Below are 25,971 nucleotides of genomic sequence, written 5' to 3'. Positions count from 1 at the left end.
CACAAATAGTTAATTTCAGATATCAAATGCCATGAGGAAAATAAAATATGATGATGTGCTATCAAATAAAAAAGAAGGCTAATCGTGGTTAAGCGAACAGAGGCCCTTCTGAAGTGTCCATGAGATTTGATCCAGGAGCCGAATGATACAAGGGAGCTAGCCGTGTAGATTTAAGGGATGAGAACTGCAGGGAGAAATTAAAGTCAGCATGAAAGAGTTTAGAAGAAGACAAGAGGAGGGAAAAAAGAAAGCTCAAAACTGCAGGGTCAGTAATGGTGAAGAAAGAACAAGGACAGTGCTCTTTTTGGATCTTGGGCTGTAGTCTATTTGTGAGTCTAAAATCAATTCAGTGGCTCATGACCAAACTTTGAGAAATAAAATAGAACAAAACAGAGAAGACATACCTGTAGTAAAGATAAGCATTGTTTTCTGAAAGCTTACTTTGGTCATTTATAAACTCACATGATGGAACATGTTCTTCTGTGTTCCTATGTAAAGTTAATTCTTACTGAGGGTTGAGCTAAACTCTCTGAAAGTCAATGGTTCTCTTAGGACATGCAGAACAGAAAAAGGATTATTCACAAAAAAATAATAAGTAAACAAAACACTAGAAATCATGAACACATATTTCAGAATAGTGAGAGTAACTGAAGAGAGGGCTTGAGGTGCAAGGGTACCAAATAAAGATGAGCTGGTGAGAGGTACGTAGGACAGATAGAGAAGACAGAGATCGGAGGAAAATCAACTGGGGCGAAACGGAAGGGACGATGTGAACAACCATAAAAAATATCCCTGTGAACATCAGTAGGATTCAGTGACCAATGGGTATAAAGTATGTTCTCCAAGAGATGGGAAGATGGTCTACTGAATGTGCCAGCCTAGCCATTCAAATACTGAAACTTCTATTTTGATTATTTTCAAGCTGAACAAATAACCATGTATCACGGCATACAGTAACTAGTTAAGTGAATCTATGGTTGGTATCATTTTATATAGCAGAAGCTGTAAAGACAGCTGATCCTTACCTACGCCCCTGCCCAGAAGATAGGAGATTTGCTTTCTGAGTCAGATTTATCTGGCAAATCTGAACTCAAGAACAGAGAAAGGCTGAAATACTATATTGACCACTTTACTGACCACTTTGACCAACTTGGAGGCAGTGCTAAAATATAATCTTCCAAATAAAGCACTGCAGTGGGCTTTGCTCTTACTAGTTAAAAACATAACAATGCAGTACTTTACAAGATGAAATTTACCAATCATATTTCAACAAAAAACTTTTACATAACTGGTGGATGTATCATGGTGTAACTATCACGATTTAGTGAGTCCACTAAAATTTTCTACTTGGATTTATCTAACATTATGAGTTTTTTCCCACCTATGAGAGACATTAAAACCAAGTTCTGAAAGAAAACAAACTTAAGACCCAAATCAGGCCAAATCAAGATTATAAAATATAATAATGTACATTCAATCATGCTATCAATAAAGATGTCTTATGGCTACTAAATATAAAAATTTAAAACTTTCATCTTTTAAATCTATTTTTTGTATATGTTTTAAAATGCTCACATTATATATAGCTTTAAATATATATAAAACATAAATGTATCATTTGGAGACATTTACTCAGATCTTTTCTTTATAGGGTAAATAACCAAAAAAGTTTAAAGACAGTGAAACAGGTTAAAGGAAAGGAGTTATGAGAGAATTATCTAATTTTCAGCTTTAAATCTCACATGCATTTATAACTAAACTACTGAGTATTTCTAAAGAGAGCAGTTAGTGACATATTTCATTTCATATACAGTTCTACTTTATATCACACTAAGTTAGAATGATCTAAGTGGACAGTAGTAAAGTATTTCTAGAAATTGAATACTTTTCCTACTGATGACCGTTACAAACTTTTAAGGGAGCTGCAGGGAAAGATTAATCTCTAAAATCAAAGTTAGGAAAGGACTGTAGTTTACCAGTTATATGTAGAAAAAAGAAGAAAAAGTAATAATGTTTTCAGTAAAGTCCAAGTATAAATAAAGTAATAAAAACCGATTTTACTAAAGGTGCTCCCTTGTAACCTGAGAGGTACTTACCATTTGAACTCAGCCTATGCTATCACAGGGCAAATACGCCATTCTCAAATCCCCTATGTGATTCTTGGGTCATATGTGAAGTGCATATATGAACAGCACAAAAAAGCAGTTCTCAAAGTATTGTTCAGGAACTCCAGGGGGATCCTCAAGGTGAAAACTGTTTTTACAATACTACTAAGATGCTGTTTGTCTCATATTTCATGAATGTGCAGTGAAACTTTCCAAAAACTACATGAGCTAAACACAACACAATGATTGCAGAAGCTGATGAGAATCCAGTTATCTTCAATTAAAGCCAGACATTAACTAGGCACAATGAAATTAAAAATACCACTACCCTTCACTGTCTCATTTTAAACTTCATTCATTAATTAAAGTATAATTATATGCTAACAATATTTATTATTTTTAAATGCACTGATATTTTTTAATTTCTCAGTTTTAAATTAGAATATAGTAAATGCCTACTGCTATAACTCACATGATCAAAACCTTTGGAGTTCTCAGTACTCTGAGAGTGTAATATGGTTCTGAGACCAAAGAGTCTGAGAACCACTAAGTGTACGGACTGCAGATTTCTGGGTTATAGTGCTTATTTTCATAGCGAACAGCACTAGTAAGAAATTCTGATAATCTGGATTTCTATGACTACAGACTTACAATTACTGGATTTCCTTTTAAGCAAGTCACCACTTCTTAAGTCTTAAATATGATGAAAAGATACATGAAATACATAGAAAAGCATATTTTTTTTTTAAGTGCAAACACTAAATAACTTTTACCACGGAGCAAAAACATCTTTAGATTGTTTATCAAGACCTTCTGGTAGATCTTGAGTCTCTTTAAATGGCCCTAAGACACCAACAACTCTAGATTTTCTTCTCAGTTGGATATAACACCAGTTATCTCCTTAAGCAAATTTGAAAAAGGGCCTGTCACTACACTGTACAAATGAAGCAGGCTGAATTCCAAGGTGTGTCCAGATTCTGTGAATAAAAAAAAAAAACCCACTCCCACTGAAAACATTTTTCTCCAGTTTTCTTATAGTCCTGGGAAAAAAATGTTACAAGTAAAAAGTTTTTAATCATCTGCTAACTCACTTAAGGCTAGAACACCAATTCCCAGTATTCTACAATGACAGCTGGGTAAACCAAGCAGTGAAGAAGTTAGCTGTTATCACCTCCTTTTCCAGATAAAAGACACACACACACTTACACATCCTCACGCCCACCCACTTGTGCACACATGCACATACGTGAGCACCATTAGTGACAACTAAAAAATTTTTTTTTAATCTCAGAAGATACATATATCTCAAAATGGTATAGCAGTAATCTCTAAACAGTGGGATTTTCAGTAAATATGATTTCCTTTGAAATGTCATTTTCCCTCTAATTTTTCAACAGCAAAGTATGTACCATTTATTCAACAAATAAAAGTTTTAAAAATAATCTGGTTCAATATTTCCCAGAATGTTGCCTAAATCCTCTTTTATCTACATCAGAGATTTTCACCCACAGGCACTTCTGCCCCCTTAAAGGATGCTGGCTATCTTTGGAGATGTTTTGACTTGCCTCAACTGGGCGACGGTACAATGAGCAGGTGATAATGAATGTTCCAGTGCAAAATGTCAACAGTGCCACTCTGAGAAACCCTGATCTGCACAGACTTCAGCCTCAGGTAAATCTGCTTATTCTGTGACCAGTTGTCTCCTCCCCCCCTGCCCCCAGACCTCCAAGAAGTTCTCTCTCACTTGAGCTCTAGGCATACCTTTGAAGAATTAATTTAAATGATTACCTAAGCCAAGTTAGCAAATACTTATTAAAACTCTTCATAACTTGTAAGACAGAAGAATGAAGCTTTCGCAATCAAAAATATTTTGGTGAATCATTCTTCTGACATACAAAATACCCACTGGTTCACTCTATAGCTCCTTAAATATAGTGACCAAAACCAAGCTAGATCTCCTGTCAGATATAGAAAGTACTGTCAGGAAAATCCATTTAAAATAATTTGCTCTAAAGAAAAAGAAGAAATTTAAAAAAGAAATGAAAGACAAAGAAAGATAGGAGAAAAACAAAATCATCTGCAGCCACAGGTTAAAGCCAAGTTACCTCAAGCAGAATACTTTGTAGCATAAACACTTCTAAGACGGTAAAGAAATCATCCAAATCATGCACATAACAATAAAATATATACAATATTTAAAGTACTTGGAAAGTAACAGCCTGGGGAAAAGAATAAATTTTGCTTTTATAATGATTTTCCAAAAGGTTCTTTAAAAACCCCCAAATTAAAAACTATTTCACAATAGTGTTCTAAAGAACTTAAAATCCACCATGACACATAACACATTATATACATGCTTAGCTCCTTGCCAGACACAGAATATGCGTATGGGGGCAAGTTATTTAATCTCTGTGTCTCACTTGTAAAATGCAGATGACACCATCTATCTTACAGGACTACTGGGAAAACTATCTGAGGTAATATATTTAAAGAACTATTAAGAAGCACTATTAGAATGATATCTAGCATACAGCACACTTAATAAATGCTGGCCTGCTGTTTTTATCATGTACTAAGTGAGCAAATGAGCTGAACTTCACATCACACAGAACATAGCATTTTCCCCTACCAATTTACTTACGTGCATTATCTCCTTCTGGAGGTTGATAAAAGGAAAGGCCCAATGATACTATGGCTGCAATTTCTAATATAATTAAAGTGACATCTTGTAATGCTTCCCATACTAGCTGAAGAAAGGTTTTTGGCTTTTTAGGAGGTATAAAATTCTTTCCAAATACTGCTTCTCTTCTTTCTATATCTACAGGGTTTCCACTTAAACCTAGTAAAAAGAAAGAAATTTTAGTAAACGGTTTTTCTACTTACAAATGAAAATATTTTATTCAAAACACATTCTCTACACTTTATAGATTCATTACATTTGGACACAATGCATAAGATCCAACCAAAATGGTTTATTCCTGTGAGTTAGACTAACTGTACATAATTTAAATCACCAAAAAACATGCGCAGTGCTTGAAGAAAAAATTTTAAGTAGACAACACAAGGCTGAATTAAGAAATTGCACTTTTCCCAACTGCTGCTTTTTGTTCATACCATCTATACCATCTATATAGACTGCTAGAGAACCAGAGATGATATGTCTGATAGTTTTACTTTGGAATTAAACATTTCCCTGATCTTTCCTGGTACTTTTCTTCCATAAGTAGGGAAGTATATAAAGATGTTCATAGCATCTTAGTTAACAAGTGCAAGTTTCTTTTACTTTCATTCTTATTTGCTGAACAATGAAAAGTTCACCTATCATAAACCTTAAAACTTCTAAAAGTTCTAATTCAAGTGATAAAAGATTTTTAAGTCACAAAAACTGGGGCTTAGGATGACCTTTCCTTCAAGCTTGACTTTTAGGATTTATGGCCACCCACTCCAGTACTCTCAGAGGAGCCTGGTGGGCTGCAGTCCATGGGGTCGCAAAGAGTCAGACATGACTGAGCGACTTCACTTTCACTTTTCCCTTTCATGCATTGGAGAAGGAAATGGCAACCCACTCCAGTGTTCTTGCCTGGAGAATCCCAGGGACGAGGAAGCCTGGTGGCCTGCCATCTATGGGGTCGCACAGAGTCGGACATGACTGACGTGACTTAGCAGTAGCAGGAGAAACAGGCAGTGCTACTGACTGACTGTCACTGTTAAGGAAAAGATACATTTTGTGGGAAATACTATTTACTGCCTAGAGCATGAAATTAGAAAGCTATGAAAGTTAAGAGAGAGTTGCGTGATCAAATTTGCCTTTTCTTCACCTACCAAGTTAGTCCTCCTCTAATCTAATCCTGATGATCCTGCCAAGCCTAGATACATCCCAATTAGCTACTGCAAAGGATGTCCACGCTTACATTATTATGGAGGTAGGGAAACAGAAGCGGCAGTGATAAAGGACATTTTCCCCAAGTTTAAGAACAATGAAGAAGGGGACAAAGATACCGGGATGACATGACTTTTATCATTATATATTTAAATCTATAATGAAGCAACCTCAACTCTTTGTTTTTTGGCAAGAACTCATTCTAGGAGAACAGCCAGGGAGAAAGACAGGAGAGCAGCAGATCACTGGAAAGCTCTTGGCTCGCTTTAGCTATGATTCTGGATGTGAGGCAGGCAGAGAGTAGCAGAGAGAGAACAAAGCAAGCTCACTGTTAGAATAAACAATGAGAAATGTATATACAGAGCTTTAAAGATTTACTTAGGTTTATTATTAATTATTTATTTACTTGTTAAAGATACCAAAAAGCTTCCAGAGAAGGTTGTCACTAGCAACCATAACAAAGTCAGGTCCACACTGGGCAGTGTGGAAAGCACCTTAGATTTCTGATGACAAAAGTCATCAACTGAAACCTTCCAGAGGCTCTGAGTCGGAGTCCATGGAAAGACAGACGGTGAAGGCCTGCGCTGACAGTGACCGGGAAAAGGTAGATGAGAGGAAACCTGCAAAGCAGGACTCAGCCTTCATAAGCTATTTCTTTAGGTGAGCGCAGTCCCTTCACCAGTCCTGGCTGCAGAGAATTAACAGCCATCCACGGTTTAACTGGGGGTTAAGGGAATCAATGCAGTGAGGTTTTCCACAAAATGAAATGTATTTGTTTTAAAGAACTATACTTTGAGATGTCCTGAAATTATGTGCCTAACGCTTTTCAAATTAAGCAGCCTTTCTTTTATGAAGCGATGATTATTATATAGTGGGTAGGTTTGTTCTGTCTTATATTTTAATGCCATTATAGCAAAAATAAAAGATTCTTGTTCCTTCCCTGTGTTAGTCTCCATTTTTTCCCTAAGAAATACGTTTGAAGATATTAGTTCCATCAGTTTAACTCACCCTTAAGAGTCAACCATCAATTACATACAACACCTCAGTTTTAAATATCATCACTGTAACTATAAAAATAATTGATTAAATCTTAACTTATGTTGGTTGTAACAGGGGCCAATATTTTATGTTAATGCTGAAAAGAACAGCCATAGAGCTAAAGATCACTTTAGAATGTTATCTTGGAGGGAATACAGGAAGTAAAAAAGCAACTGACCCAAAGATTGGCATAATTCTTCTATGCTCCCACCACACATACAAGCACATACCTAGAACACTACACCGCCAAAGCTATCTGGTTTAGGAATTAGAAGACCTAGGTCCCAGTTAACCTACTGAAATCTTGTGCAAGTCACTTACTCCTTTTGGGGCTGGGCATGGGGGATGGGCAGAATTAATATTTATTGGTAAAACCTAGATTGTTTGGGAGGACCAAAGAACGTACCAAGTATATAAATCATAAACTACAGGGCAATAGTTAATTAAGTAAGGAGGAAGACAAGTTACAAACTGAACACTATAGGTTTTAACTCTATTTTGGGGACAACTGATTTCTATTAATTTAAAATAACAAACTTACAGAACCTAGTTAAAAGTTTTGCAACACCAGTCTGACCCCCTCTCTGATATTTACTGAATATCTACTATGCCCAGGTACTGTTGTACTTTGCTGAGAAGTACAAACTGAACAAAAAGGTCTTACATTCAGCAAGGTTATATTGTACTGGAGGGAAAGAGAGAGGGTTAAAATAATACAGAGAGAGGACTGGCATTTATTCTAAGTGCAATGGGAACCACTAGAAGGCTTTATAGAAGGGTAGTGATAACTAATCTCATTTAAACTGACTGAAGGACAAACTGAAGAGCATGCATGCGAGTGGAGGAAAAGACCAGCTGGGAGACCACTGGTCTCTACAGTACAAAATGAGGTGGTGGTGGTTGGCTCTGGGTTTCAAAAACGGAGGCAGAGCCCCTGAGTCTTCCAGGTATCTTGTAAGGAAATCAGATAGAACTTGCTGAAGGACTGGATGAGGATGAAAGGGGGAGGGGGAGGCTAAAGCACGATACCTAGATTCTTTTTTGCCCATGCACCTACATGGATGGAAGACAGAGACGTTTATCAAGATAAGGCCGGCTTTGAGAACAGCAGAACTGGGTGGAAAAAGGGTGGCAGGAGTTCATGGCTCTGCTTTACAGGTTTAAACATGATATGCCCATTAAACAAAGAGGTGGAAATGTCTAGTAGATGGCTGGTTATCCATATTCAGAACTCAGGGAGAGATCTGAGCCAGAGAATCTCACTATACAGATGATTCTGGAGCCATGGGCCTAATGGCAGCCCCTGGAAAGCTAGAGTACACTGACAAGAAGGAAGCCAGACTGAGGTGGGAGCCTTGGAGCACTCCAACATTTGATGGTCAGAGAGGGTTCTCAAAACACCAAAGGCAACTGCAAAGAAATGGGGGACACACACAGAGACACATGTTCACGGAGTACCACAGAAAGGCAGTTTTTAAAAAGGATGATGTGCAATCATATCAAATGGTGTTGCAAATGTGGAATAAAATGAAGACAGACTGGACAACTGGCCTGCACTAGACGGGGGCTGACGACTTTGATAAGGAACCTTCAGGAGGCGGCTTGGAAGCAAGGCTGGGAATGAGTTAAGTGGAAACAATAAGCACAGGTAACTGCCAGGCGTGTGATGCAATGACAAGAAATTAAGCAGTCAAGGTAAAACATAGTAAAGGTGAAATAAAATGGCAACCCACCTCTGCAGTCTCGCCTGGAAAATCCCATGGGCAGAGGAGCCTGGCGGGGCGGGCTACAGGTCATGGGGTCGCAAAGAGTTGGACACGACTGAATACACGCACACGAAGGTAAAATACAGTGCTGCTGCCTTCAGTGCTACATTTTACCTTAATGCTTTACCTCTTTATTTTATTTTGCTCTTTACTACAAAATGGATAAATAAAACTGTTCTGCTTTTTTAAAGATGAGTGACAGACATTAAGGCAAGTTATTTAGCAATGGAAATGACCACACTGGTGACACAGATGGTTAATCTAGAGCAAACCTCTGAAGAAGCCAGGGGAAATGGAGTCCAGGGCATGGGTGTCAGGCTACTACAGGTATGGGAAGACATTCCCACTGTGAGGAGGGAGAAAAGCAAAGCATGTGGGGATGAGAAAGGTAAGCCCTGTTGAAACTGGCAATGAGACTGCACGGTCCTAGCTTTAAGAACAGATGAGATATGGTATCAAATCATTTAGAAAAAATTACAGATAAACAGAACAAGAACTCTTCTGCCTAGACCTATTGGCTCCATAGATTGTAGTGGAGCAGCGATGAGGCCAAGGCATTGACCTTTCAATGGCCCAGTTAGCTTCACAAATAGGAAACAGATTTGAAAATAGATTAAAAACCCATCAAAAGTAGTCTCAGAATTTATGCTTTTGGGGTCTGGATCCACCATTCTATGAACAGATAATGGCTCGAGAATATTGTCTGTATATCTGAAAGAGACAGATTATGGGAAAAAATGCAACGCTATCAAGATACTGATGTTTTACCAGAAAATGTAGCATTCCAACTGCGGAGTCTAATAAAACCATGTCTCAATTTAGAAAATGAAGAGGAAAGAGCACTGAAATGGAGAAAGCAGGTGGATTTAACTGAAAATCATGGTTAATACACAGCACGTCCTAATCTCAAATCTTCTACTTGAGATTATGTCAGCATTTGTGCGTGTGTTCTGCCTGTGGACCAGTGATGCCTTCTTTTAGTGAGGGTCACAGGAAAACATAGCTTCCCAAGTGGCACAGAGGTCAAGAACCCGCCTGCCAATGCAAGAGACGCGGGTTTGATCCCTGGGTCGGGAAGATCCCCTAGAGGAGGAAACGGCAACCCATTCCAGTACTCTTGCCTGGGAAATCCCTTGGACACAGGAGCCTGGTGGGCTACAGTTCACAGGGTCGCAAAGAGCTGGGCACAACTCAGTGACTCTACAGCAGCAACACAGGAAAAGATGCAGATCGAGAAAGGACGTGCAGATCTGTGTCGACTCTTTTTGAAAAGCAGATCAACACTCTCATCATATTCTCAATTTCAAAAAAGAAGGAGACTCCCCTCAAATTTAAGTGAATCACTATCTAAAGTCAAACTCAGACTTTGTTCCTGAACGCCAACCGCAGGCCAGATAAGGAGAAGCACAAACATACAAAGGGAAATGAGTCAGACGGGATGCCTTTCTCCGGCACTTGCCTTCAAGGAACTCGTAGTTTGGTGGGGCAGACCGACAAGCAATCAGTTAATCACAACCCAGAGTGTTAAGCAGTAAAGATGGGGGTGGTGAGGATGTTAACGGAAGCCCGCAAAAGGAACTGGAATCCAAATTTAGGGAGTTGGGGTGGATAAGGGAAATATAAGATACCAAACCTGAGATCTCAGGAATGATTAAGAGACAGTCACAGGAAGGGTGAGGTAGCATGTTTAAGGTGAAGAGATCACAAGACCGGAAATAAGAATGAGCTTGGCACAACAGTATTTCAGAAAACTGAAAATTTTGCTATGCCTCAAACACTGAGGAGGAGACAAGAGATGAGATGAAGTAAGCAGGAGCCAGACCCCAAAGAAATTTGTTAATCTAAGTGAGAAGTCTGAACTTCCTTCTAAGTGCGAGTGCAAAACCTCTACCAGCTTTCAGCAGGAAAGTGACAGGCAGTGCGAAGGGAGACAGGAAAAAACACCCGTTAGTATGCTGTTACCTGAATTATGTGAGAGAAAGACAGCAGCCTCAACCAGGGTGGTGGGGAGGTAGAGGAGCAGATACCCTTGAGTTAAGAGGCAGGAGTCATGGCATTTCCATGTCTTGTCGACCCAATGAGTAAGAACAGGTGAAAGGCTCCTATCAAAGTCAAGTCTACCTAGCAAGGTGGGTGACAGTTTCATCAGAGAGCGGGGATTGGGGGAGTATCCTCTCCGAAGGGAAAGTCTGGAGAGGCTGGGGAAATGAAGATGTCTACTAGCAACTGAGCTTTTGGCCCCAAAGCCTGCGAGAAAAGCCTGGACTGGTGCCACAGATGTCAGAGTCTGATAGGAAGTCTTAGAAGAGGACAGCATCACCCAGGGAGAAGGCAGAGATGAAGAGGCGAGTGCCCCATGATCGGAAACCCAAGGCCTGGCGACATGGAAAGGAACGCATGGGAGGCGGATGAAACCGGTCAGACAGGAAAAAGCAAACCTTCAGAGTCCAGTGTTATGAAAGCAGAAGAGAAGCTTTGAGAGGGAAATATTATATTCAAAAAAACTGAACCTGAAAAAATGAACAATGCAATGCTGCTTCAGACTCTACTGAGTACAACTTTACAAAATAATATATATGCTACAAGATTTGAGGAGGAGTCAGTATTGCAATTATCTTCAACAAACTCATAAGCAATGAAAACTGGTAACCAGACCAAGTATTAAATGTATAATTCTCCATATTTTTAAATTGGGGTATGTAATTATCATAGCAGGAATAGATGTCTAGGACAAGGTCACACAGAGTCATCAATAGAACACCCTCACTGGTAACTGTATACAAGTATTAGAACATACGTGGCTGGCATATCACCACCATGCAGATCCTTGTCGAGTGCCTAAAATGGCTGTGCCGGCTGGTATCACCAAACACACGCATCAGGGAATCACTGCGTTCCTGCAGCAGCCTCTAAGTCAATAAGGATTGATCCCGGGCGAAGGCTGATGTCTTTATGGAGTTAAAATACATTTCCATGTGTGAATGCCCATTTTGTTATATTACATCATGAAGACATGGCCAAAGCACAAGGTGACCAATTGCCTCATTACAGCAAGTGCAAACAGAAACTGCCATCTGAAACATTATGGAGACATCAGTCAGCCAGGGACAACTGCTGCTGGCTCTCCTGCTTCCTCCCATACGCTACTTTTGTTTCTCTCTACCACTGTTTCCTTTCCTTATTTCCTTTCTTTTTTCTCTCTCCCTTTGTTCTCTTCTAATTTTAGCAACTCCCACCTTAGAAAGCCTGGTGTCTCTTTCTGCTTGCCTACCCTTTATAAATCCACAAAGCCATGCCTCTTACAGAAGACCATTCAGTACCTGTCTAATTTTTATGAATTCATTTTTATCCTCTGCTTAATACAGTGCTACGAATCAGAAATGATACCAAGGGCTGAGCTCTGCACTCTGTAAATCTTACTACTAGAGTCTGCTCTACCATCCAATAGAAAATATACTACAGATTAATACAAGGAACACATGAAAATGGAAAAGATACCAACAGCTAGTGTAAACATAAAAAGATCAGGAGCGAAGGTTTAGAATAGGAAATGAGAAAGTTAACGTAAGGAAACAGTAATGATACAGAAGAACAAAACTGTAATGACGACTTTATACAGTTAGGTTATTTTGTTACAAGGTTGTTTTGGCATAAAAGTTCTTTCTTGGAGTCTGGGGACTGTAAGCTAGGTGCTTGGTAACAGATAAAACTAAAAATATGAATAAGTCACAATTCCAGTTTACCCTGAAATTTATAGTTCTAATTCTTTTAAGAGTGAAGATGATCAAGCAGAACCACTAGTCCATGGGGTTGCAAAGAGTCGGACATAACTGAGCAACTGAACCGAACTGAGGAAATTTTTAATATGAAAATCACATCTGGCTTCAAACACTTCTTATTGATCAGTACATGAACAGTAAGGTTCAAACTCAGTCAAGTACTAGTCTGCTAGAAAACAAGCAGTGAGTTAGCAGGCCAAATGAGAAAGCACAGAAACACAACTTCTTAAGTAGGGCATATTTTAAACATTGACTGATAAACCCCCATTTTTTTTTTCATTATGTAATTCTTGTCATCAAAAAAAAAAAAAAAAACTATTGTGAAGAGAGAACACAGATACTCCATTCTCAGTATCTCAACTCTTTTGCAAGCTGAATGAGGTGAGCTTTTACAACAGGCAGTACACTACAGCAGTTAAAAGCATGTTCTCTGTAGCTAGAATGTCTAGGTTGGAGTCCTTCCTCTGGGCTTATAGGCTGTAAGGCTTGAGAAAAGCTGCTTAACCTTTTTGTGCTGTGGGTTCTTGGGCTGTAAATTGGATAGGGTCGTTGTGAGGATAAGTTAGTATTTCTTAGTGCTAACTACCAACGTGGCACAAAAACCATTCTGTTGTTCTTAACATCTTTAACTGTTCCTCCAGACTTCAGAGCAATCTAAGATCTACATCCCTACTATTTCTGATTTTTCTTCTCCAGTTTTCTCTTAGCCATACGTCAACACACATCTCATTTTTTCTCCCCTCCCACGTCTCATTTATCTGTCCTGTGAACTTGTGTCCCAGGTGGAAAAACAAGGCAGGCAGTGTTGTTTTATTCATTGATGCATGCCCAGAGGGCTTCCCAGGCAGTGCCAGTGGTAAAGAGCCATATTGGTTTGATCCCTGAGCTGGGAAGATCTCCTGGAGAAAAAAACAGCAACCCACTCCACTATTCTTGCCTGGAGAATCCCATGGACAGAGGAGCCTGGCCAGCTACAGTCCACAATGTCACAAAGAGTTTGACAAGACTGAAGCGACTTAGCATACATGTACATGCCCAGAGCCTAGAAAAGTGACAATCAGATAGAAGATACCCAATAAACACAATAAATCAACTCTAAAACACACATATTCTTACCTTGTATTAACATCTCTGAAATTGGAATGTAATTTAATTATACACGTACAACTCCCAACACTAATTCTTTTTTTAGGGATTATATAAAATATACGATAGTGACCTAGATCTGAAAGACTGTATGTTATCAATGAAGAAATTAATGAATGAAACAACTAAAGGGACACATAAACATCAGTTTTACCTAAACAAAATTCCTGTACGCTGAAGAATCGTATTTCTATCTCATTTTCCATGATCATAAGCAGATCATACTAACAAAAGGTTACTTATTGTCTAGATCATTTCACTCGGGCATAAAACCTCCCCAATGATGAGTCACTCGTTATCATTTGCCTAGTTGATCAGTGACAAAATATTCATTAGCTTTCTGAGTGAGTTATTTCTAAATTAAACTAGAACTATTTCTTTGGAAATGACATTGTTGTGAAAGCGGCTGTTGTTTATATTTATTCTTATAAGGAGTGTAAGTACAAATATAATGCTTACAAAATTCTTTAAAAGAATATTTCACGATGACAAGCTTATATATAAAGAGTAGAAGACAAAAGTCTGTACAAATTTTGACAAAAATTAAATTCACTATACCAGGAGAAAGATGAGCAAGGGTGCTCTAGTAAACGAGGGGGAAATGGCAATCACTTGTTTAACAGCACAAAACAGCAATAAAACATACACAATTTTGAGTGTTGACTATTTCTACAGATTATCCACAACTTCCACCATGTCACAAGAGAGGTACATAATCATTCCCTTCCCCTAAATTTAGAAACTAATGTATTAGGTTTAACTTTTCAGTTAATTTAAGAAACTTCACTAATTAAACCAAAATCAGTGTAAGGAGCACTGCCTGAAATAAGAGAAGAAAAGCAACTGCCGTGCAAAGTAAACAGAAACTAAGTCCATTAAAAATAACACACCATGGAGGGGTTTTTAGTTATGAGAAGACAGAAGTTCTGATTAACTAGGGAAACACAGAGCTATGGTTGGGGAAAGCACAGTTAAGGGCAGGTTTCAAAGTAAGTTCAGTATCACTTTCAGTTATATTGAGGGTTTTTAAAAAAATGTTAATGCTTTTGATCAATTTGGTGATACTGAAACATCCAATGATTAGGTTTTAGATTAAATGTAGTTAAGTACAGATGGTTAAATTACTGAATCAACCAACTGAGAATAGCATAAGTAACGTACAAATCTCTAAAGTCATATGAAGTTAGCTAAAACTTTAAAGTAAGACTTGCATAAAGAACAAGCTCCAATTTTGTCATATTATATTGATTCAAGTCCACGTGTCTGTTTCCGATTCCCTGAAGCAGCTCTTAAAAAGGCACAGCATATTTAAGGTGTAACTGACAAGTCCATGTTTCCAGTGGCTCTGACTTGAGGAGAAGATCCAGACCATCTGGAAGACTTTACAGAAAAAAGAACATGCTCCAAGTGACCTGAGGAAGCCCTTTAAGGAAATGGGAATATTGACATCAGCTTCCTCAGAAAAATTAAAGTAACTACCCATCATTAAAACAATGAGCAATTCACATAGAATTATATGAAGGCTTCAAAGAATCTTTTGGTGTGATTTAAAATTCTTTGATAATTTTGGAAATAACTTTTTGCTATGACCCCAAAATTTATCACAAGTAGTGGCACGGCATAAGATGCTTTCGGAAAAATGATTTCTCTAGAACTGGCTTTAGACAGATACTCCTTTCTACAGAAAGATATAAAGGATATATACTAATATCCTTTAAACTTTTAACGTTACTAACCACCTATTCTTACTAAAATAAACTGTAACCACCAAACACTCATCTTCATATATTTGCCTGCGGCTTCCTTTGCAGTGTGTAGAAATGCCATCCTGAAACTCCCTAACCTTAATTTCATGTTTAACATGATCAGTGTATAAAAAAAGGTCATCCTTTGAAAACACTTCAAAGATCATAATGTAATGAAGTTATAATGAATTCTTCTGCTTCTCAAAAAGAAATTTACTACAAATCAAGAATTATGAAACCAAAGACTTCTTTGAACACGGAAATTGAATATAATTCTAAGATTGAAAACTATTTTTAATCAAAGGAAATGTCTGCTAAATAAAAAATTGCCATCTAATCTACTCCATTTGCTCTGGTACCTTCTGAACAAATTGCTAAAGTTTTAGGTGTTTTTTTTTAAAAAACAACAACAACAACAACAACAACAACTCAGTCAGCTACAGGCAGTGAAAACTATTTTAAGCTGCCTGGCAAAATGAAGGATAGTGAGCAGGGTTTATTTCTACAGAATCTCCTGGGAACTACCAAGCCTGGTTCTACCCTCCAAAGCTCAAGTGGAAAGACAACTATGCTCTTTAATAAACAAGCAGCAACATGTGTGACAGTACAAAATCCTTCCTCCCACCAACTTAAAATAAATTACTGTGCAATACTATTTTTTGATCTAAAGTTACTTTACACCAATCTGATAGCTGCTGCTGCTGCTGCTAAGTCTCTCTAGTCGTGTCCGACTCTGTGCGACCGCACAGACGGCAGCCCACCAGGCTCTGCCGTCCCTGGGATTCTCCAGGCAAGAACACTGGAGGGGGTTGCCATTTCCTTCTCTAATGCATGAAAGTGAAAAGTGAAAGTGAAGTCACTTAGTTGTGTCCGACCCTCAGCGATCCCATGGACTGCAGCCCCCCAGGCTCCTCCGTCCATGAGATTTTCCAGGCAAGAGTACTGGAGTGGGGTGCCATTGCCTTCTCCGAATCTGACAGCTAGCCCATCTTAAATGTTAAAAAAGTATGGCATCATCAAACAACAGCTAAGACAATCTAAGCATGCTTCTTTATGAGTCAATCACAGCACTTGCTGAACAAAGTACTAAAAAGAGACGTGATACAGCTCACCTTCATTGGGAGATGTTTTTAACCTGGCGCAGATTCCATAGACGTCTCCATAGCTTTCCTGTATTTTCCGTAATGCGTCTGTGGACCTGAGCTCCATGAGGGCCCGCAGCTCTGCGAGTGTAATTCCAAAGTCTCCATCGTGATTAGCTTCCTTCAAAGAGTTTTTTACTCCACCATATGCAACTGAGTTGTTTGCCATGTCGCCCATTACAGGTATAATTTATTAGGAGGAAAATGTTTCCCAAAAGACTGTATAATTTTCACTTGATATATTTCCAAGATGAAAATCTCTTAAATAGGAAAATCTTTCTTAAACCAAACATTCATTGTATGACTTTGTAAAGGAGCATCAGCAGCATTTCCCAGGGAAGTATCTTGACCTTTGGCCCATGACTAGTTTCTTCCTATCAGTCATGAGAGGTACATATCTGTAAGAAGAAAATATTTAAAGTGAGTAAAATCCATCTGAGAGTGTTATGCATATAAGCATACTTTAAGTGTCATCAGGTCCCTAATCAAAATATATCATTTAACTGCAAAAATAACAGTCTTGCACCCCTTAAAACGTTTTGCATGATAGAAGTTCAAAGTATAACTTCTAAATAAAACTGTGTATCAAGAGACATGATATTTCACCATTATTAAAGAAAACTGTATTTCACATGAACAATTGAGATTATTAATAGTTATCATTAAGCACATGTTACAAGCAATACGTTAGCGGCTTTAAATTCATTCTCTCACTTAATCATCACAATTTAATCCCATGAGGTGTTATTACTCCTTACTCTACTGAGAAGAATAGGCCTCAGATAAATTGAGGAGTTTCTACACAGCCAACAAATGCCTGACATGAATGACGTAGGATGCCTCTAGGCCCATGTTCCTTCAAATAGACACTATCCTCTCTCTCCAAACCTTTCATATGGAAGAGTGCCTGAAAAGGCAAAAAGCACCAGGAACCTTCTCACATGCTTTCCTGTAGTTCTCCTTGGCCACTCTGTGATGCCAGCACCTCTTGGCTTCCTAAAACTATCTTTCACCTGTTTCACATTTTTCAACTGGTTTCTGTCACATGTTGCCAGCTCAGGTCCTCACTATCTTTAGAGCTATCTAAAGAAATCCTCTACCCCTTAGCCACTCTTCACTGTTACTCTATTTTCTTTGCTGGCCCTTAGTATTACCTGAAATTATCTTGTTCACTTATTTACTTATTTGTTGTCTCCCTCCACCCACAACATTAGTTCTGAAGGCTGGGCACGGGTTGGTCCATTTTTATATCCTGAGAACCTAGAACTGTGCCGGACCCATGGTAGACATTCAGTAAGCACTTCAAGAGTGAATGAATACATACTGTAATTTTCTTCACAACAACCGGTTGGCTGAATGGGCAAATGTGGAGCCCATAGATAGACGGCCCACATGAGCATCTGCAGATTTTGGTATTGGGAGGTTGGGGGGCCGTTTTGGCCTAAAACCAATCTCCTGCCAACACCAAGAGACAAATGTGCTTTCAAGTTCTCCTCTTACTCTAAACCAACTAAAAACGAGCTCTCAACTTTTCCTTCTCAATATATGTCCTTTTAAACTAGGACCACAAAGTTAACACGCCTGACAATGGATTCACTTTATTCCTTAACTGGAAAGCTCCTTCCCAACTATCATTATCTTAATCATGTGGGCTTCAGCTCTTAAATCATCTTTGACTCTGTCCACCTTAGCTTCAGTGAGTTAACTGAACTCAGTTAATGGTTCCTTTGAAAAGCCTCTTCTGTACATCCCCTGTTCTCCTCCATCTTCAAGTGTCCTACACAGATTACAATCACTACCCTCTAGTTTCTTTCTCATTCCATTATCTCCTATAACCAATCCCTTCTACATTTTGAGGCTCCATTTAGTCTTTTAAATAACCACCGTGCCACTCTATCTAAACCTATAGGATGAAAATACAGTCTTAATGTTAATATCTGTTGGGCATTCAAGACTAAGCTCAATTTTACCTACTCAATTTCTTCTGCTCCCCAGAATGCCCCATATTTAGGTAAGTAAGCGTTAGTCGCTCAGTCGTGTCCAGGTCTTTGTGACCCCATGGACAGCAGCCCACCAGGCTCCTCTGTCCACGAGATTTTCCAGGCAAGGATACTGGAGTGGGTAGTCATTTCCTTCTCCAGGGGATCTTCCCGACCCAGGGATCTAACCTGGGTCTCCTGCAGTGCAGGCAGATTCTTTACCAACTGAGCTACAAGGGAAGCCCATATTTAATAAATGCTTAATGACTGGGCTTCCCTTGTGGCTCAGCTGGTAAAGAATCCACCTGCAATGCAGGAAACTAGGGTTCGATCCCTGGGTCGGGAAGATCCCCTGGAGTAGGAAAAGGTGACCCACTCCAGTGTTCTGGCCTGTATAGTCCATGGCGTCGTGCAGAGTCGGACACGACTGAGTGACTTTCACTGTCACTAATGATGAGAAACTAGAAAAGATTACTTGCAAGTGCAATTAGTCTTCAGCAACTGTTACAGGGATGTCTGCAAAATCGTGGTATGTGTTTCTCCCAGTTCAGTATCCATCAGAACTGGCTAGAGGACTTGTTAAACTACAGACTGCCAGCCCCACTTCCAGAGTTTCAGCCTGGCTAAGGCGGGCGCCACAATTTCTGTTTCTAACAAACTATCAGGGGACATCAACACTACTAGGTCGGAGAACACAACGTGAGGGCCCCTGGACAGGAGAGTGGATGAAGGTGCTGACTCTTTACCTGCTGCTTAAAGACACCCGGGGAAGGAAAAGTTCGCTGGCCTTGGCTTAAATTTACAAGGATGTGACAGTTATGAATTCTGTAAGACATTTTCTTTCTTTGCCTGCTTCCACCCACTTCACAAATCCTTATGCTTGCCCAATTATTACTAATTTTACTCATCCCCTAGGCAAAGTGGGTTCATACTCACACATCAATTATTATAATAACTCAACTTCAAAAGCTGGAGAGGGTGGTTAGTTTTACGATCTCTGTGTTTTCCTACCTAAAATTTCTTGGCATCTGAACACCACACCAATCCTAGAGTAAATCATTATTATTTAAGAAATAAAACAATTAAGATTCATCAGTTTGTGTGTTGGAAGCATGTATGTCACCATTCCTCCGGTTTCCAGAAAGAGAAATTTTCCTCAACAAGTTCTGGCCTCCTACCCATCTATCACCATCAAGCTGAAATGAACTGCTTGACTGATTTTCAGAGAACAAGGAGCTTCCTCACCTCCTTGCCTTCTTTGTAAACAACATGTCTGTAAGACTCCCACCATCTGGTCTGAATAAGTAGTGGCAGACCCCCAGGTAAAAAATCGTATCATCCTTCAAAATGCCTGGGGTGGAGGTAAGTAACTGTTAGTTCTGGGTTCAATACTAGAATCTCAGTTATCACACAAAACCTAAGTCATTCATTTCAGCTTTTGTCAGTAATAAAAGTAGTATTTTTATTCCTACATGCCAATATTTGCCTTTTCTCTTGACAGAATTCACGCTGGAGAGAAGGGTATTATTTACTGGGTGGCCCTTAAATTTCTCAACAATAAGGATACATAAGAGAGCTAGAATCAAACCTCTATTTGCAAATCAAAAGTCATGTTTCTTATACTATCTGTCTCTGCTTTAAGTCTTCATCTTTATCAGGCTGAAATGGAAATGTTTGCAGGTTAAACAGTCAAACAGCAGCAAATGTACCAATTTATATGATAAAACGAGAATTCAATAGACATTAGAGTGGTATTTGTTATCTGCTACCTCTGCCCTTCCCCAGCTCTCAATGGTCCATCCCCATATCCAGATACTGCCCTGACCATAAGGATGATGGGTTCGGTCACATGCATGTGACTTGACAAAGGCCAACAGGTGGCAACAGGGCTTCTACTATGACTCTGGAATAGACTTGTTTCTTCTTACTGAACTTAAAACTGAGATGTGGAAAGCCTCTGAGAACACGTCTAAAAGGAAGGGATGATCATTTGGGCGCTTGTGTCAACCAACACCTAAAGTCTGTCCTAACTGTGATCTTTTTGTTATTTGTCAATAAACTCCTTTTGGAGGTTTTTCTATCACTTTGCAACTCGCAGGGCTTTGGTAAGTACATGATCACCATGTTCAGTTCCCCCTACTGTGTAAAGAAAGAGAAGTCCAGAGAAAACTATCAAATGCAAGTGAACCACTTTCCCAAAGTGGACCATCTGAACTACTAATTAACCCACAAATGATAAACTGAACTGTTGTCTATTTCTAGATTGTCCATAACCTCTTCTATTTTCTTCTCTTCCCTACTATTATTCACTCTTCTAGTCACCTAACTAGTAAACTGACAAAAATGCCAAGGACAACAAAAAAGCTTTGCTCTTTATTGTTAGCTACACCATGACAATCAAGAGAGAGATACACTATTTAGAACTGAGATACAACAGAAAGGAGAACATTTCCTTTGCTTTTCATTGTTCATGAAGAGATTCTGATCTTCCATTTGAAAAGTTTAAGAAGAAATCTTGGAAGCTGAGGCTCCACAAGAGGGGGGTTTTAAAGAAAACACCTATCTCCATACATAATTTATCCCAGAATCCCTAGATGATGTCTCTGATCCAAGCACTGTTGGTAATCTTTGAGTTATTACATAAAAAGACAGATGGTTTAAGACTAAAGTTGGGCAAAAATAGCTACAGTCTTCAAAAAGAATGAGATGGATTCCAACTGACACATAAGCTTTACTGTGAATGGGCAGGCAGGACCCCAAAAGAAAACGAAAGGATGACTATGAAGTCTTAGCACTGAGAGAAGCTCATAAAGAGACAGTTTTGTTAACGTTACAAATCAATGCTTTCTTTCACAAGGTCACCTGACTCTGGATCACAGAATGGCTGTATGGTATTATTTAGACTCAACAATGATGAGGACAACAAAAGTACCACACATTAGAAAAACTAAAAGAAATAGCTGGACAGCTAAATAAATTTGGTGATGAAATATGGAGCTGGATGAAACACTGAACTCTAAAACTGATTATTAATATTATACAGTAACATGATGATTCCTGCAGGCAAGAAAACATATGCTACTATAACTAAGTGTACTAGCATAAGAGGAACAACCTGAAAGGTGTTATTTAATGCATTATTGGGTTCCAAATGCCCAACTGTTCTAAACTTCTATTAGTGATGTGAAAACACAGAAGTTATATTTCTCCAATCTACAGATGACTTGAAGCTAGGTAACTCAGCGAGTTTATCAGATGACAGAATTAGAATCTGGAAAGACAGGTGGGAATGGGACGTTAACTATAATTAGTACAAAGGTATGATCTCTTACATTTAATTTCAAAAACGTAACTGTACAAATATGACATACAAGAAACCCAACTGTATACATTCAAAGACAGAGGTTCAGTTTACTCAAAGCATTGGCTTGATGTTAATTAACATGATGTAAGTGCTTTCCCCTCCCATTCCCAAGCTGTCTTAGGCAGCAATGACAGGAGTATTAAAAACTAACAAAGGGAGTTAACAAATCCTTTCTACTTTGCCTTGCACGTACACACTTATAATGTTACAGGATCATACAATACAGACACAACATAACACACCTCCCTAAATGTGTGACTATACATAAAACAATGTGAACTTAGCCTGGCACACAGTAAATTGTAAATGCATATGAGCTATTTTTATTGTTGGGCTTTCCTGGTGACTGAGTGGTAAAGAATCTGACTGCCAATGCACGAGATGCAGTTCAACCCCTGGGTTAGAAGGATCCCTTGGAGAAGGAAATGGTAACCCACTCCAGTATTCTTGCCTGAGAAATCCCACAGACAGAGGACCCTGGCGGGCTACTGTCCATACAGCCACAAAAGAGTTGGCCATGACTTAGCAACTAAACAACAACAAACAAATTTTTATTGTTAAGATTTCTAAACCTAAATAAACAGATAATTCTGATGATAAGTCTAATATAGGTGAGGCTCTGCTATACAGATAAAGCATATGATGACTGAATACATCAAAAAGACTAATGAACAAAAGAGGGGCACCAACTTTTATGTGTATTATGGACAACAGGCCAACTAGATTTTGCATTGGTCAGGTACGAATTACATGAGATGCATGGTGTAAAAACTAATAAAGAGAATGTTGAAGACATCAGAAAACCAGTCCATTACAGTTGTGGAAAGAATCTAGTCTAGGAGAGGACTATCTCAAGATAGCTATTTTTCAAACATTTGAAATTTTTAAAAAACTTTCACTGAAGTATTGCTGATTTACAGTGTTGTGTTAATTTCTGCTCTATAGCAAAAGGAATCAGTTACATATATATTCTTTTTCATATTCACTTCCATTCTGTTTTATCCCAGGATACTGACTACAGCTCCCTGTCCTACACGTAGGACCTCGCTGCTTACCCATCCTGCATGTAGTTAATTACCTCTGTAATTACACGCGCTAATCCCGGACTCAGAACCCTCCCCCCTCCACTCTTCCACTTGCGTGTAGGCGACCGCAAGTCTGTTTGCTATGTCTGTGAGTCTGTCGGTTTCACAGATGTGTTCATTTGTGTTGAATTGTAGATTTCTCATATAAGGACAGCATAAAACATTTGAAAATTTACAGTGTAGAACAGTGACTAGATATATTCTGTAGTGGAGGGCACAACTAGTATGAAATGAAAGAAAGTTACAGAGAGGTAGATTTTTGGCAAAGGCAGCACTTATTAGTAACAAGTTATCCCATATTGGAACGGATCTGTAACAGTTATTAATTCTTTGTCAACTTGACTGGATCCCATGGTGCTCAGGTATTTGGCCAAACATTTATGGGTATGCCTACAAGGGTGTTTCTGGATGAGATTAGCACATCAATGAGTAGACTAAGTGAAGCAGACTTAGTGAAAAAAGACTCTTTTATGTAGGTGGGCATCATCCAATCCAGTGAGCACTCACACAAAACAAAAAATGGTAAATCGTACCCCACTCCCTGCCTGACTGTCCAGTCTTTGGCCCTCAGGCTGGCAATTACCCATCGACTTCCTTGGCTCTCAGGCCTTCAAACTGAATGAAACCACAAGCTTCCCTGAGTCTTTACTTTGTAGATGGCAGATTGTGGGACTTCTCAGTCACTGTAACTGCCTGAGCAAATTCCTCCTGATAAATCACTATAGATGATAAATCACTATACAGATAGATTTCCCATTGGTTCTTTCTTTTCTCTGGAGAGGGAGAACTCTGACCAATAAAGGGTCCCTTGGTGAGTTAGACTCTCTACCCTTGGAGTTGATGAAGCTATACTGAAAGAATGTATGGAGGACAGTTTAAAACTTCAAGACAGCCCATGCTGTTCTGGTGATGACCAAAGTCCTAAAGGGCTTCCCTGGTGGCTCACTCAGTCAAGAATCCGCCTGCAATGCGGGAGACCTTGGTTTGATCTCTGGGTTGGGAAGATCCCCTGGACCAGGGTATGGCAACCCACTCCAGTATTCTTGCCTGGAGAATCCCCATGGATAAAGGAGCCCGGCAGGCTATACAGTCCATGAGGTCGCCAAGAGTTGGACATGGCTGAGTGACTACACACACACACACTAGTCTTGAAAGTCCATCCCTGTTTTAAAAAATAACACCATCAGTCCTGATGCAGTTAAGTAGCTTTATACATGTACACAACTTCTATTCAGCTCCATTCCCGTGATCCTAAACTGCTTAGCTTTTAAAAATCAAGGTTCCTTTTAGTCAAGATTAGGTCAAAGACAACATAACCCAGATGAGAAAACTTATTTTTGTATACAGTGTATGAAACATAACATCCAATCTGAAGATCTGCTAATTGTGGTCATCAGCTTAGGAAAGACATTTCATTAATTTCAGCTTTAGATTTATGCAAACTGGTTATAAATCAAAATTTGTTAGAAACCAATCTTTTCATTTAAACTTTCATTAATCTCTTAATGTGTCCTTCAAGTCAACTAAAGATTCCCAAGTAATTTTGATTTTTCCAAATCACTCCCAACTCAGGATGAAATTCCAAAACTAACAGAAAAAGTTACAGTCCTAAATCTTAGTCTTTAATTTTTTAATGCTTACAAATTCTATAATTAATTCAGTGATTAAGTTACTTCTGATTTCATATATTCTTTCCCAAGAAAATGCCAACATTTCTCTTAAGGTATCTACACTGAAATAACTCAATGTCTTCAAATTTTCATTCATATACCAAAGTAACTTAAGTGTTAGGTCAAATTTCTATTTACTAGATCTATCACATATCTCAGTAAACATGAAAGTAAAGGGAAAAAAAAAGTATTTACAAAGATTCTTAGTCCATGACTCCTTCTGAAGAAGTGAAGTGAAGTCGCTCAGTTGTGTCCAACTCTTTGCGATCCCATGGACTGCAGTCTACCAGGCTTCTCTGTCCATGGGATTTTCCAGGCAAGAGTACTAGAGTGGGTTGCCATTTCCTTCTCCAGGAGATCTTCCTGACCCAGGGATTGAACCCAGGTCTCCTGCATTGCAGGCAGACGCTTTACCCTCTAAGCCACCAGGGAAGCCACGACTCCTTCTATAGGAACACAAATTATGGATCTTGGGTTTGGCGGGGGGCCCTCTAAAGATAAAGACAGCTTATTTTCATTCAGTTCAGTTGCTCAGTCGTGTCCGACTCTTTGCGACCCCATGAATCGCAGCACACCAGGCCTCCCTGTCCATCACCAACTCCTGGAGTTCACTCAGACTCACGTCCATCGAGTCGGTGATGCCACCCAGCCATCTCATCCTCTGTCATCCCCTTTTCCTCCTGCCCCCAATTCCTCTCAGCATCAGAGTCTTTTCCCATGAGTCAACTCTTCGCATGAGGTGGCCAAAGTACTGGAGTTTCAGCTTTAGCATCATTCCTTCCAAAGAACACCCAGGACTCATCTCCTTTAGGATGGATTGGTTGGACCTCCTTGCAGTCCATGGGACTCTCAAGAGTCTTCTCCAACACCGCAGTTCAAAAGCATCAATTCTTCAGTGCTCAGCTTTCTTCACAGTCCAACTCTCACATCCATACATGACTACTGGAAAAACCATAGAAGTCCAAATTCTGCCCCCTCTCCCCTAGAGTGGAAAGTACCTAAAATCTCTGATTACTTATCTCAGACTTCCATCTGTTACTCCGTAGTCTCCTTCACACAAACGCAGTTCAGGTATTGGAGAGACTGGAGTAAAGTTTATATGAAGATCTGTGGCCTCCCCTGTGATTTTCCCACTAGATTTATTGCTACTTTAACAGCCCTAACCTCTGTCCTCTGTTTGAGCAGACCAATATCACTGCAGCTTTCTGCCTGACATATGGCCCTCCTATGCAGCAAAGACTGGGATTTGCTTTTAGACTAAAAGCCATGGGA

The 25,971-nt window shown here is 39.2% G+C and overlaps 1 protein-coding gene across 3 annotated transcripts in view; it reads right to left on the bottom strand.

Moving 5' to 3' along the window:
* Positions 1 to 25,971, bottom strand: part of ATP2B1 (ATPase plasma membrane Ca2+ transporting 1) — a 131,850-nt gene that overhangs the window by 52,381 nt on the left and 53,498 nt on the right. For all 3 annotated transcript variants that reach the window (XM_070370931.1, XM_070370933.1, XM_070370932.1), the window contains exons 2-3: positions 16,572 to 16,999; positions 4,747 to 4,944 (exon numbers count right to left, since the gene is read on the bottom strand). In XM_070370931.1, coding sequence (XP_070227032.1) covers positions 4,747 to 4,944; positions 16,572 to 16,779 — 406 coding nt within the window. In that variant the 5' untranslated portion in view covers positions 16,780 to 16,999. The remainder of the gene's footprint in view (positions 1 to 4,746; positions 4,945 to 16,571; positions 17,000 to 25,971) is intronic.

Source organism: Bos mutus, chromosome 5 (assembly GCF_027580195.1).
Source record: "Bos mutus isolate GX-2022 chromosome 5, NWIPB_WYAK_1.1, whole genome shotgun sequence".
NCBI classification, from domain to species: domain Eukaryota; kingdom Metazoa; phylum Chordata; class Mammalia; order Artiodactyla; family Bovidae; genus Bos; species Bos mutus.
Note: the sequence above shows the minus strand (reverse complement) of the source record. Positions and strands in the feature narration are given on the sequence as shown.